General features: G+C 42.0%; 2 protein-coding genes and 1 pseudogene across 17 annotated transcripts in view; 2 read left to right on the top strand and 1 right to left on the bottom strand.

Moving 5' to 3' along the window:
- The window catches only part of P2RY14 (purinergic receptor P2Y14), a 62236-nt gene extending 56421 nt beyond the window's left edge, over nucleotides 1-5815 (top strand). For all 12 annotated transcript variants that reach the window (XM_043874767.1, XM_043874763.1, XM_043874761.1 and 9 more), the window contains one exon: nucleotides 3624-5815. In XM_043874767.1, coding sequence (XP_043730702.1) covers nucleotides 3650-4663 — 1014 coding nt within the window. In that variant the 5' untranslated portion in view covers nucleotides 3624-3649 and the 3' untranslated portion in view covers nucleotides 4664-5815. The remainder of the gene's footprint in view (nucleotides 1-3623) is intronic.
- The window catches only part of MED12L (mediator complex subunit 12L), a 347579-nt gene that overhangs the window by 211626 nt on the left and 123685 nt on the right, over nucleotides 1-12268 (bottom strand). The gene's annotated exons all lie outside the window — the stretch shown is intronic.
- LOC122675367 lies at nucleotides 4699-7419 on the top strand (annotated as a pseudogene).

Below are 12268 nucleotides of genomic sequence, written 5' to 3'. Positions count from 1 at the left end.
CCATGCCCAGTTCTAACTGTTGCTTCTTGACCTGCATACAGGTTTCTCAAGAGGCAGGTCAGGTGGTCTGGTATTCCCATCTCCTTCAGAATTTTCCACAGTTTATTGTGATCCACACAGTCAAAGGCTTTGGCATAGTCAATAAAGCAGAAATAGATGTTTTTCTGGAACTCTCTTGCTTTTTCGATGATCCACCAGATGTTGGCAATTTGATCTCTGGTTCCTCTGCCTTTTCTAAAACCAGCTTGAACATCTGGAAGTTCACGGTTCAGGTATTGCTGAAGCCTGGACTGGAGAATTTTGAGCATTACTTTGCTAGAGTGTGAGATGAGTGCAATTGTGCGGTAGTTTGAGCATTCTTTGGGATTGCCTTTCTTTGGGATTGGAATGAAAACTGACCTTTTCCAGTCCTGTGACCACTGCTGAGTTTTCCAAATTTGCTGGCATATTGAGTGCAGCACTTTCACAGCATCATCTTTCAGGATTTGAAATAGCTCAACTGGAATTCTATCACCTCCACTAGCTTTGTTCATAGTTATGCTTCCTAAGGCCCACGTGACTTCACATTCCAGGATGTCTGGCTCTAGGTGAGTGATCACACCATCATGGTTATCTGGGCCGTGAAGATCTTTTTTGTACAGTTCTTTTGTGTATTCTTGCCACCTCTTCTTAATATCTTCTGCTTCTGTTAGGTCCATACCATTTCGTCCTTTATTGAGCATATCTTTGCATGAAATGTTCCCTTGGTATCTCTAATTTTCTTGAAGAGATCTCAAGTTTTTCCCATTCTATTGTGTTCCTCTATATATTGGCTTCTATAAATCTTCTATAAAGAAAAAGTTGGCACTCATTAAACAATTTCTGGAAATTCTTCACTACTTCAGCATGTAATTACATATTAAATCATTAATATTTCTCTCTACAATGTACTGGGGCTTCCCTCATAGCTCAGCTGGTAAAGAATCTGCCTGCAATGTAGGAGCCCCAGTTCGATTCCTGGGTAGGGAAGATCCCCTGGAGAAGGGACAGGCTACCCACTCCAGTATTTTTGCCTGGAGAATCCCCATGGACAGAGGAGCCTGGCAGGCTGCAGTCCACGGGGTCACAAAGAGTTGGACATGACTGACCAATTAAGCACGAGATCTGCTTTTTTAAAAATGTTATATTTTAAACTGCGATGAATCCAACAGTTAGTGAACACACAAGCTGAGCCCTGCAGCACACTGGCCAGGGGGCGGCGTCTCCAGCACTGCGGCCCTGGGGGCCGTCTCTCAAGCGCTGTGGGACTGCTCTTAGGCTAAGCTGCATCTTAGTATCAGAGGACAATACCAATTATTTCCTAGATACAGGCTCTCCCACAGTAAGCAGTTTACAATAGAAAACATAGACCCTTCGCTCAGCATCTAAATATGAAACAGGCCACAGAAGACCTACAGAGAAGCAAGTTAAGTACAAATCCATTATGATCAGATCCAAGTGAACAGGGCATTAGATTTCCCTCCGAAGGAAGTCCAAGGACAGGCAAAATCAAGTGGCTAGAAACGTTTCTACTTTTGTCATGTGCTCACAGGAAGAGCACGGAAGCAAGACGCTCTTCCGTGAGAAATAGCACACAAAGGTTGCAAGTATTTGCAAAGTGACTGGATTTCATATTCCACATTTCCAGATTTCACCTTCTCACACCTGCTTAAATTCACTGACCTAACCCTTCACTATGTAAGCACCATACGTGGCACCAGAAATATAAAGATGAACAAGGTACATTCTGTATCCTCAAGGAACCCAGTGTCCTCCACAATCTTTCTTTCCCATGATCGCTGACTAGCTGAAAATTTCTCAAGAGGGATGCATGACTTGTATTCCCAGATTGCATATTCATTTATTTCACAAATATTTTAAATATCTAATGTCCTAAATGTAATGCTAGGAATACAATGGTTAAAAAAAAAAAGCCATGACCCCTTTCACTCTGAAAAAGCGTACAGTAGCAGAGGAAACAAAGAACCAACACCCAGAGGGACAAGCGCTGAGAGAAGAAAGGCACAGAGCCGTGAGCACACAGGGGGCCTCATACTCCGTCCACCCAGCCAAGGCCAAGGCGGCAAAGAGTCCTAAGCAAAGTCGCATCTTCCACCAGCAAAGGATGACGAGAAGTCAGCCAACCAAGAAGGTACACAAGAGTCTTCCACACAAACGAGTCTGTGCAAATGTTCAAGGTGAGAGCAATCAGGGTGCCTGCAAGGCAGGAGGATTCAAAGCAGCAGGAGCTCATTGTTGGAGGTAGAATCAGGCGGGATCCGACCAAGAAGGGGCTTCTGGGAGCTCAGGGTTTAAGAGTTAAAGGACTTTATCCTGAGGGCAAGAACGAAGGGTTAAACAGGATGTTGCCATTACAGGTAAGATGGGCAGCGGACATTCTCTTTGACACATCAAATAATCTTTCAAAAAACTCCTCACTCCTCATCTTCCTTGCCATGAATCATTATGTCCAACATCTGTGAAGACTACACAAGATTCCCTAACAAAAGAAGGTTCTGGGTAATACCCAGGACAGTGCTGCTCAATAAAAATATGATGAGACCCATATATGTAATTTTAAATTTTCTAGTAGCCATATTCTTTAAAATAAGTAAAATTAAGTGAAATTAAGATTAATAATATATTTTATTTAAGGGGATATTTCTAAAATATTACCTCAACATGTAATAAATATTAAAAATACTGAGATATTTTACATAATTTTTTTCATACTAAGTCTGCAAAATTCATTGTGCATTTTACATCATATTTCAATCTGGACTGGCCCCATTTTCAAGTCCTCTATAGCCACGCATGGCTAGTGTCTTCCATATTGGACTATACAGGCTAGAATGTACTTTGGGGAACATCTCTGAGAATGTTTAAGGTACTTCTATCATTTTTGTGTTTACTAATTTATAAAAGTACTGCAAATCAGCTTCTAAATGGGAAAAGACACAGAAAAATCTCAATTTTGAAAGGTACCCATAATCCTATACCAAAAATACCAGTTACGTGTGGCCTTGTATGCTTGTAAGACATGGTCCTGTGTTTAAAATACACATAGGGTGGGCTTTCTCAAAAGTAGGGTCTGTAACAACAGCTCTTAAACGTACTATGAAACAGACACTGTTTTTATAGCTTTATCATCTCAGAGGCTACATTTAAAGGATCCTCCCAGAGCCCTGGAGCTTTGCAGGAACCCCCAGCATTTCAGGGAAACCCTGGTCTCTGTGGTCACCTCAGTTCTCAGGCTGTCCTGCTGCTTCTCTAACACTTCTTTCCTGTTACCCGTCAACTCGATTCTTCCCTTTTCTAAAGGAAGGAAGAGAAGGTGAAAGGGAGGAAGGGACGGGTACCTAACAAATACAGCACAAACTTAGCTTCCAGAACTTGCTGGGCTTGATCATATCCTTGCCTGGAAAATCTCATGGACAGAGGAGCCTGGCGGGCTGCAGTCCAAGGGATCGCAGAGTCAGGCACGAAGGAGCGACAAACACTTTCCTTCCGTGGTTATATCTATTGCCCTCTGCTTTTATTCCTCAGCAAACGACTCAGAGGTTTGTGTGTGCGCTTTGAGTGACTCTTCTCACATCACCTTGCAGGCCACGCCTTCGGAAGTTGCCAGACCATGAATGCCACCACCGTCCCACCCGCGGAGGGGTCCTGCCCATCGAACGCCCTCATCACCAAGCAGGTCATCCCCGCGCTGTACTTCGTGATCTTCGTGGCCGGCATCCTGCTCAACGGCGTGTCGGGGTGGGTGTTCTTCTACGTGCCCAGCTCCAAGAGTTTCATCGTCTATCTCAAGAATATTGTCGTGGCCGACTTCCTCATGAGCCTGACTTTTCCTTTCAAGATCCTGGGGGACTCGGGCCTGGGCCCCGAGCAGCTGAACATCTTCGTGTGCCGGGTCTCGGCCGTGGTCTTCTACATCAACATGTACGTCAGCGTCATGTTCTTCGGGCTCATCGGCTTCGACAGGTATTACAAGATCGTGAAGCCTCTCCTGACGTCTTTCATCCAGTCCGTAAGCTACAGCAAACTGCTGTCGGGGCTGGTGTGGGGCCTCACGCTGCTCATCGCCCTTCCCAACATGATCCTGACCAACCGGGGTGTGGCGGGGGCCGCGCGCCTGAGATGCATGGACCTTAAGAGCGACCTGGGCCTCAAGTGGCACAAAGCCTCCAGCTACATCTTTGTGGGCATCTTCTGGATCGTGTTTCTCTCCCTAATCGTCTTCTACACTGCTATCACGAAGAAGATCTTTAAGTCCCACCTCAAGTCCAGAAAGAATTCCATATCGGTCAAGAAGAAATCTAGCCGCAACATATTCAGCATTATGTTCGTGTTTTTTATCTGCTTTGTGCCTTACCACATTGCCAGAATCCCCTACACACAGAGCCAAACAGAAGCTCATTACAACTGCCAGGCAAAAGAAATCCTGCTCTACGTGAAAGAATTCTCTCTGCTCCTGTCAGCTGCAAACGTATGCCTGGACCCCATTATTTATTTCTTTCTATGCCAGCCATTTAGAGAGGTCTTGTGTAAGAAATTGCATATCCCATTAAAAACTCAGCATGACTCGGACACTTCCAAAACCAAAAGGGAAAATATAATACGGGAAAGCACAGATACTTTGTGAGTTCCCACCTCCTTTCAAATTAAGCTCATGCATGCATGCTGTAATCTTCAATTCCATAACAAAACAGAATGAATACTGAATACACGTGTCCACAATAGTATCATCTCTAGGCATCACTATTCAACTTAGTGGAATAATAAAGTTAATAGGTAAGTTTCCATGCTTCTTTTGTAACATCAAAGAAAAAAACAATACATTATTTAATCTTATCCCATCAAAATAGAAGGTTTAAAAGTATAATCAGTAGCCTGGTCAGTTCATACAGAACTTTAAACAGCAAATACATTGGAAGCAATAAAGACAATTCACAGGTGTGTCTTCTTCTAAAAACAAGAATTAAGTTACACAGTTTTTTTCAACAGGGTCATTAAAGACCAGTGTAAAAGCAGGCAGAGTTGATATGGACTTAAGAGGCCAGTTTGTAGTGAAAAAAGTCAAGTTTTCTCTGATTTGAAGAACCTGGGTAAGCAGACAATGAGAAAATTACTTAAGAAATCCCCAACTGATTTATTTCATCACATCTCAAAGGAAAGCAGATATAACTTCTGTACACCACAGCAAAAAATGTAATTTTTCTCTGATAGCATTTTGAGGATAAGGTAACTTTTAAATTCTTTATATGAAGATTAGCTAAGCCACTTAATGAGCCTGGGGTTCTGGTCTTAGAATATGTATAAGTGAACTCTACAGAGAGAAGCTAGGTAGTGGCATGTGTTGTGAGCAACTTCCTCTGCTCAATGGTATGGAAAAAAATATATATATATAGGCTGATTGGGGAAAAGGCATATGCACACAAATACCCGCCGGGCTGGCAACATACATTATTCCCTAGGAGCAGAAAGAAACAGTTTCTGTAGAAAGCAACTGGACTTCATAAAAAAGAAAATCTAAAATTTATGAGTGATAAATTACACACAAAATGAAAATTTACATATCACATTTTATGAAAAACAAATTTCATATGTGCAGATATAGGATATGGTCGCTGGCTCTCTGAGTTATCAAAGCTAAATTCTTTCCTTGCTGTTAACTTGCCTGAAGATATTTAGCCCAACTTTCAAATGTTCTTCTCAAACATTTTTGTATGTTTATATATATATTTTTTTCAAGCCCTATCATATATGTACTAATAAAAAAATATTTTTCATAGTGTCAATTTTTCCCTTAATAGTCAAGATATTAAAAAACAGTACCAGATTTCCTCAGTCAAGACATGGGTGGTTGCGTTAGTACACTCGGTCAAACAAGCTAATAAAAGGCAGAGAGAGCAGGCATAGGAAAACCCAAGCTAAGAGTTATATCGAGTACTTCTGAAATCCTATGTGCCAATGACTTTTCAAAACTAAGTATTTCTATGTTCTAGGACCTTATCAGATTTTAGAGAAAAGTGAGAAGGCACATTTTAAACTGAGGAAGATCTGGGAAGGTCTTCACACTCTGAATCCACCTTCCAGTCTCTGCTCCCAACTCTGGGTCAAATGTTCTCTTCCAAAAAGAACAAAATCACAATTCTATCATACGCATGCCCGGCAAAACTAAGCGTGCTATAGCATTTGTCTGGCTAAACATATTTGCAAAAGAAAGTAGCTTGTTTGTATTCAGTTCCCATTGTTCAGGGCAAATTATTACATCCTGATGTTTCACATGCCCCTACTACAGCACCAGAGGAGAAACTGAAAGTATAAAAGAAGACAGGAACCACCCAGCAATGCGTCTGTAGCCACTGCGGCCAAGCAAACCGGAAATATGAAAGGCAGTATCTGTCAGGAAACAATATGCAATGCAAATAAGGACGGGTGAACCAAGAGGTGAACAGCGGCAACTGCGTATCAGAACTTGTGAAGCACAAGACCTATACTTGGGAAAGGGTGAGACACTAAAGAGGACACAAACAGATGGAGACGTCTGGTGCTCACAAACTGGCAGAATCAATACTGCTAACATGATCACACCACCTAAGGCAACCTACAGGATCAATGCTATCCCTATGAAAATATCAGTGGCATTGTTTACAGAACTAGAACAAATAATTCTAAAGTTTGTGTGAAAACACAAGGGCCTCTGAAAAGCCAAGATAAGCTTGAGAAAGGAGAACAAAGCTGGAGGTATCACACTGCCTGATTTAAAACTATACTGCAGCACCCATGCGAACACGGCGCTGCAAGCAGTGCGGAGCGTGCGGGCCGCGGTCGGCAGCCAGCGCGCCCTGCTCGCCGCGGCCCTGGGGACGGCGGGCGGGTGCCGTCCGGGCACTGCGCACCGGCCCTGCTCTGCTGTCGGTGCGGAAATTCACAGAAAAACACGAATGGGTAACAACAGAAAACGGTGTTGGAACAGTGGGAATCAGCAATTTTGCACAGGAAGCTTTGGGAGATGTTGTTTACTGTAGTCTGCCTGAAGTTGGGACAAAGTTGAACAAACAAGAGGAGTTTGGTGCTTTGGAAAGTGTGAAAGCTGCTAGTGAACTCTATTCCCCTCTATCAGGAGAAGTAACTGAAATTAATACAGCTCTAGCAGAAAACCCAGGACTTGTCAACAAGTCTTGTCATGAAGATGGTTGGCTGATCAAGACATTCAGTAACCCTTCAGAAAATGAACTAATGAGTGAAGAAGCATATGAAAAATACATAAAATCTATTGAGGAATGAAAATGGAACCCCTAAATAAACTACTTTGAAACAACTTAATCTAGCATAGTTGTCTTAAATTAGTGGTGGATAGATATTTAAAAAGCAACTTTTAGCAAAAGAAACTACTTGTAACAATATTTCCTGAAGAAAATACCCCTTAACTTTCTAATGCCTTCAGATAAACACTGTGTATCTTTTCCACAGCATCCTGTGATTTTTAGGCTAGGCTCCAGTTATAATATTCAGAATTCCTGAAATTATCTGATAAAACTAATTATAAAAATTATGTAATTCAACGATAACATGGTTATCTTATACCTTATATGACATTGTAACTTGCTTACAGCTATCCTTGGATTTGGGTCAAAATGATCTTCCCACTAGAAATAACTGCCAGTGGAGAAAAGTTTGTTAGTTATATAGTGTCCAGTGAAGAATATTACTGTCTTAATTTTGCAATATACTGTGTTTGCTGGTGCTATTTTTATACAGTGAAGCAACAGCCTTGCAGGAGAATAAACAATTTAATAATAAAATATTCAACTTCTTAAAAAAAAAAAAAACTATACTGCAAAGCTATAGTAACCAAAACAGGATGGTCCTGGCACAAACACAGACACATAGATCAACAGACTAGAACAAAGGGGCCCAAAATGAACCCTCACTTACACAACCAACTAATCTACAAAAAGGAGGCAAGAACATACAGTGGAGAAAAGACAGTCTCTGCAATCAACGGTGTTGCAAAAACTGAGCATCTATATGCAAAAGACAGAAACTGGACTATTTTCTAACACCATATACACAAATAAACTCAAATGGATAAAACACTGAAATCTAAGATTTGAAGGCATAAAACTTCTAGAAGAAAACACAGGCAGTACACTCTTTGACACTGGTGGAAGCAATTTTTCGGGATATGTTTCAAGCAAGGGAAACAAAAGCAAAAGTAAACAAACTACATCAAACTAAAAAACTTTTGTACAGCAAAGGAAATAAACAAGAAAGCAGAAAGGCCAGGAACCCTCACGCACGATCAGTGGTGATGTAAATGGGTAATGCCACCGTGGAAGACAGTACGGAAGGTCCTCAACAAAAATAAAAACAGAACTATCAGCAATTATACTTCTCAGTACTTTTCCCTAAAAAACCAGAAACACTTATTCTAAAAGATGTGTGCATCCCTATGCTCACTTCAGCATTATTTGCAATAGTCAAGACATGGAAGCAACCCAAGTGCCCATCAATAGATGAATGCATAAAGATGATGTGAGATACACACAAACATACACATACACACAGACAGACATATATACCAAGAACAAACTGGGGGCAGTCAGAGGGGAGGAATCAGTGAAACAAGTCAGGGATCAAAGAAGCAACAAACTTCTAGTTATACAGTAAATAAATCATGGGATGTGAATGTAATGTACAACAGAGAATTTAATCAATAATATGGGCTTCCCTTGTGGCTCAGCTGGTAAATAATTGTCTGCAATGCAGGAGTCCTAGGTTCCATCCCTGGGTCAGGAAGATCACTTGGAGAAGTAAATGGCAACCCACTCCAATACTCTTGCCTGGAAAAGTCCATGGACAGAGGAGCCTGGTAGGCTACAGTCCATGGGGTTGCAAAGAGTGGGACCTGACTGCACAACTTCACTTTCACTTTCTACTTTCACTGGTGACAGATGGAAACCAGACATATCAAGGTGAGCCTCTTGTAATGTATAAAAGTAATCACTGCTGTGCACCTGGAACCAATAATACTATAAGACAATCACCCTTCAATTTAAAAACTGAAGAAAAAAATTCAGATCAAGACCACAAACAAATCTTTGGATTTAACTTTTAAAGATCATTTAAGACTTTAGCGAGAGGAATTTCTGTAAGAAATTTATCAGAGTTAGAAGTCAGATCATAAGGAGTTTATTCAAATATTGAAAAGTTAGGTAAGTAAAAGCAATGAGCATTTTTTAAGAAAGAAACTTAAAGGTCCATGGCTACAATAAAAAATAGAAAAATAGAGCAACAGCAAAAGTGGATTAACCCAGAAACTTCTGAGATCATTATTAGTTTTTAAATTATTTTCTGTAATATGTTCTAGTTTATAAACAAGACTTGTAATACATATTTGCTGCAGCTAAAAAATACAACATTCCGTACAAGCAGTGCTATGAAATAAAGCATTTTGAAAACCGGCTTATGACAAACACAAGCCACGTTTTGTTAAAGTGCTTCTTCCAGGAGTGAGAGGTTAACAGGCAGGAAGGCTAGGGGTCTTCAAATAGAGAAAATAGGCTGCAAGTGTCAGACTTTAGCGGCAGGAGGAAACAAACTACAAGTGTCAGATTTTTTTCTCTTAAAATTCTCTGTTGCCAGGACGATACCTGGTTCCACCAGAACTTTTCTCAAAACTTGAACTAACCAATGCTTTTTTCTTATGGAAATATTTTTCTTAAGTCATGTTAATGAAACTATGTATTTGCTTTGGAATCTTTCTTCAAACTGGTTCCACCTAAAATTAACTTTTGGCTGATAACAGCTCAACAAACCACTATTCATATCAGTTGTTTTATGGCTGGGGAACGACACACCTGTGCCATCCTATCTCAAAAATGCATATTGTGGGAGAGGGGGCAGGTCAGCCTTGAAGTGTCTCTCTTAATTGTTAATAGCTTTCTAACAGACATAAAACCTCTTACTAAAACTAGCAAGGGGGGCCACTCTCCATCCCCCTTCTGATGTCTATGTCAGAAGCTTTCTCTGTCCCATTTTGTACTCTAATAAAACTCTGCTATACAAAAGCTCTTGACTGATCAAGCCTGGTCCCTGGTCCGGAAGTTAAATCTTCTTCGGAGATCACGAATCTGACACAGTTCACCGCGAGCTATCAGGAGGATGTCCTGTCATAAAGCGGTGATCCATACATCACTGAAGTCTGGCAGAGAAGAGGTGGCCAAAAGGAAGTGGCAGCTTTTACTGTTGAAAACCACAGAGTATTAGGTCTTTCCTACCCCAGCACACAAACCCTCACAGCGCTGTTAACCCAAAGGAAATCCCATGTCATTCTGGGCAGATGATCTGTTGTGTTTGTAATTTGTATGACATCTCTTGATGTCATGGATATTTTCTGTACTAATAAAGTTTATTTATTCTCCATAGTCAAAACACGTAGGTAGCAGCAACAGGACAAAGTACAGAATAGAAAAATAATGGCACAAACTTCCTGTCATCTTAGGTGGAAACAAAGCTTAGTTTAAGGGTGTTTTCCAGAGTCTCTAGATTAATCTTTTAGATGACGCTAACGTGGAAAGGTTTTATCATTTCTAAGTGACCCCACTAAAAAACTACAATTAGGCTTGTGCCATATAAGAGACTTGCTGGCTGACAGACTTGAATGTCCACAGCTGTGGGCAGGGGTTCCGTTAAAGGCCAGGTGCAAGGGCTGCAGCTGACGGGACCAGGCCTGAGTTTGTCCTGTTTCACCAGTCACCTTCCATGGTGTGAGTTTTAACTAATAAAAGGAAGTTACCTGCTCTTCTTTTGTGGTAGCAAGATGAAAAGGGATAAAATAAGCAGCAAATTATGCTGTATCAGATAATGAGGTAACACTAAAAACACAGGACGTCGATAAACCAAACTTTCCCTACCTGCTAAGCCAGATTCTGTCCTCAGACTTCCCATCCCAGAACTAAGACCACAGCCTGCTTCCCGCCGGGCCCATTCCTCAGCGCCTTCGCCTCCACAGTCGTTCCCAACTGGCCATCCCTTCTGGGCCAGTTCCAGATCCTCATTGCCTCTCGCCTAGAAAGATGGTGAGATCCCCACCCTGGATCTTGTCTTCCACTTTTCCTCAATCCAACCCCACGTCCTCCAATGCCCGCACTTGCCTGGTACTACGGAACTGACCTCTCCTCAGACAACTGTCCTGAGCGCTGCAACGCTTCCTAACCAAAGCATCCGAGATGGACCACACGGCTCCAAGACGTGGCCCGGGCCTCTTCCTCACACAGACCCCACACACACACTCTGCAAGCCCAGGCTGAGAGGCGCCAGACGCCCTCCCCACACCACAGCCCAGGTGCGTGCACCCTCCCCGAGCCCACCTCCGCTCCCTCACGTCTCAGGAGCAGCTCCTCACCTCCTCTGGTCTTTAAAAGACCACTTCCTGGACCCCCACAGGCTCTGACAGCCCACAGTCCACCCGCAACCCCTCAGTCCTGCCTTGTCTTGCCCATGCCTTCTACGCTGCAACCTTCTAAAAGCAACGCTTTCTGGAGGATGGAAGTGAAGGAGGCAGCCTGTAGTCAAGAAGTAGTTATTAGAATTTGTCTTAACCACTTGACCAAAAAACAAAGATTCACAAGAAATTGATCATATCATACTCAAGCGGCGGGGGGCGGCAAGGGGGGAAAGGACAGGGACTTCAGTGACTAAAAAGACACAAGATAACCTTTACAAGTTCTTTTTAAGGGACTTCCCCAGCTATTAATTATTTTATAAACATGAACCAAATAGCACAGCCACACCTCCCAACTGAAAGATGAGATGAATCGTATATTGATCAGATAACACTGTGCGGCCAATAAAAAGGCAGAAAATCGAAAAGCACCAGACAGGGGAGTGACTCCATACACTCAGCCACCCCTGCAATCAAATTCACATTTTAAGCAGATGCAAAACACCTCCGGCTTCAAAATATCCCCAAATTTTTACGCTTCACTTCATTCAAAAGGGAAAACTGAAGCAGAATATAAACAATGCGGAAAGAAACTGTAACCTGTTAGCAGCTCTGCATCTATATCTCACTTTAAAACTACTCTGTCTAATCACATCTGTCACTGTCGGATCTGAAGCTGCCAATCTGAGAGTTAGGAAAGAATGTCTTTGGACTAATTCAGGTGGGAAAGGGGATTATCCACCTTTAAAAACACTTTCAAAATGCAAACCTAAAGCTCAATGGCTCCAGAGAGAA

This window comes from Cervus elaphus, chromosome 19 (assembly GCF_910594005.1).
Source record: "Cervus elaphus chromosome 19, mCerEla1.1, whole genome shotgun sequence".
NCBI classification, from domain to species: Eukaryota; Metazoa; Chordata; class Mammalia; order Artiodactyla; family Cervidae; genus Cervus; species Cervus elaphus.
Note: the sequence above shows the minus strand (reverse complement) of the source record. Positions and strands in the feature narration are given on the sequence as shown.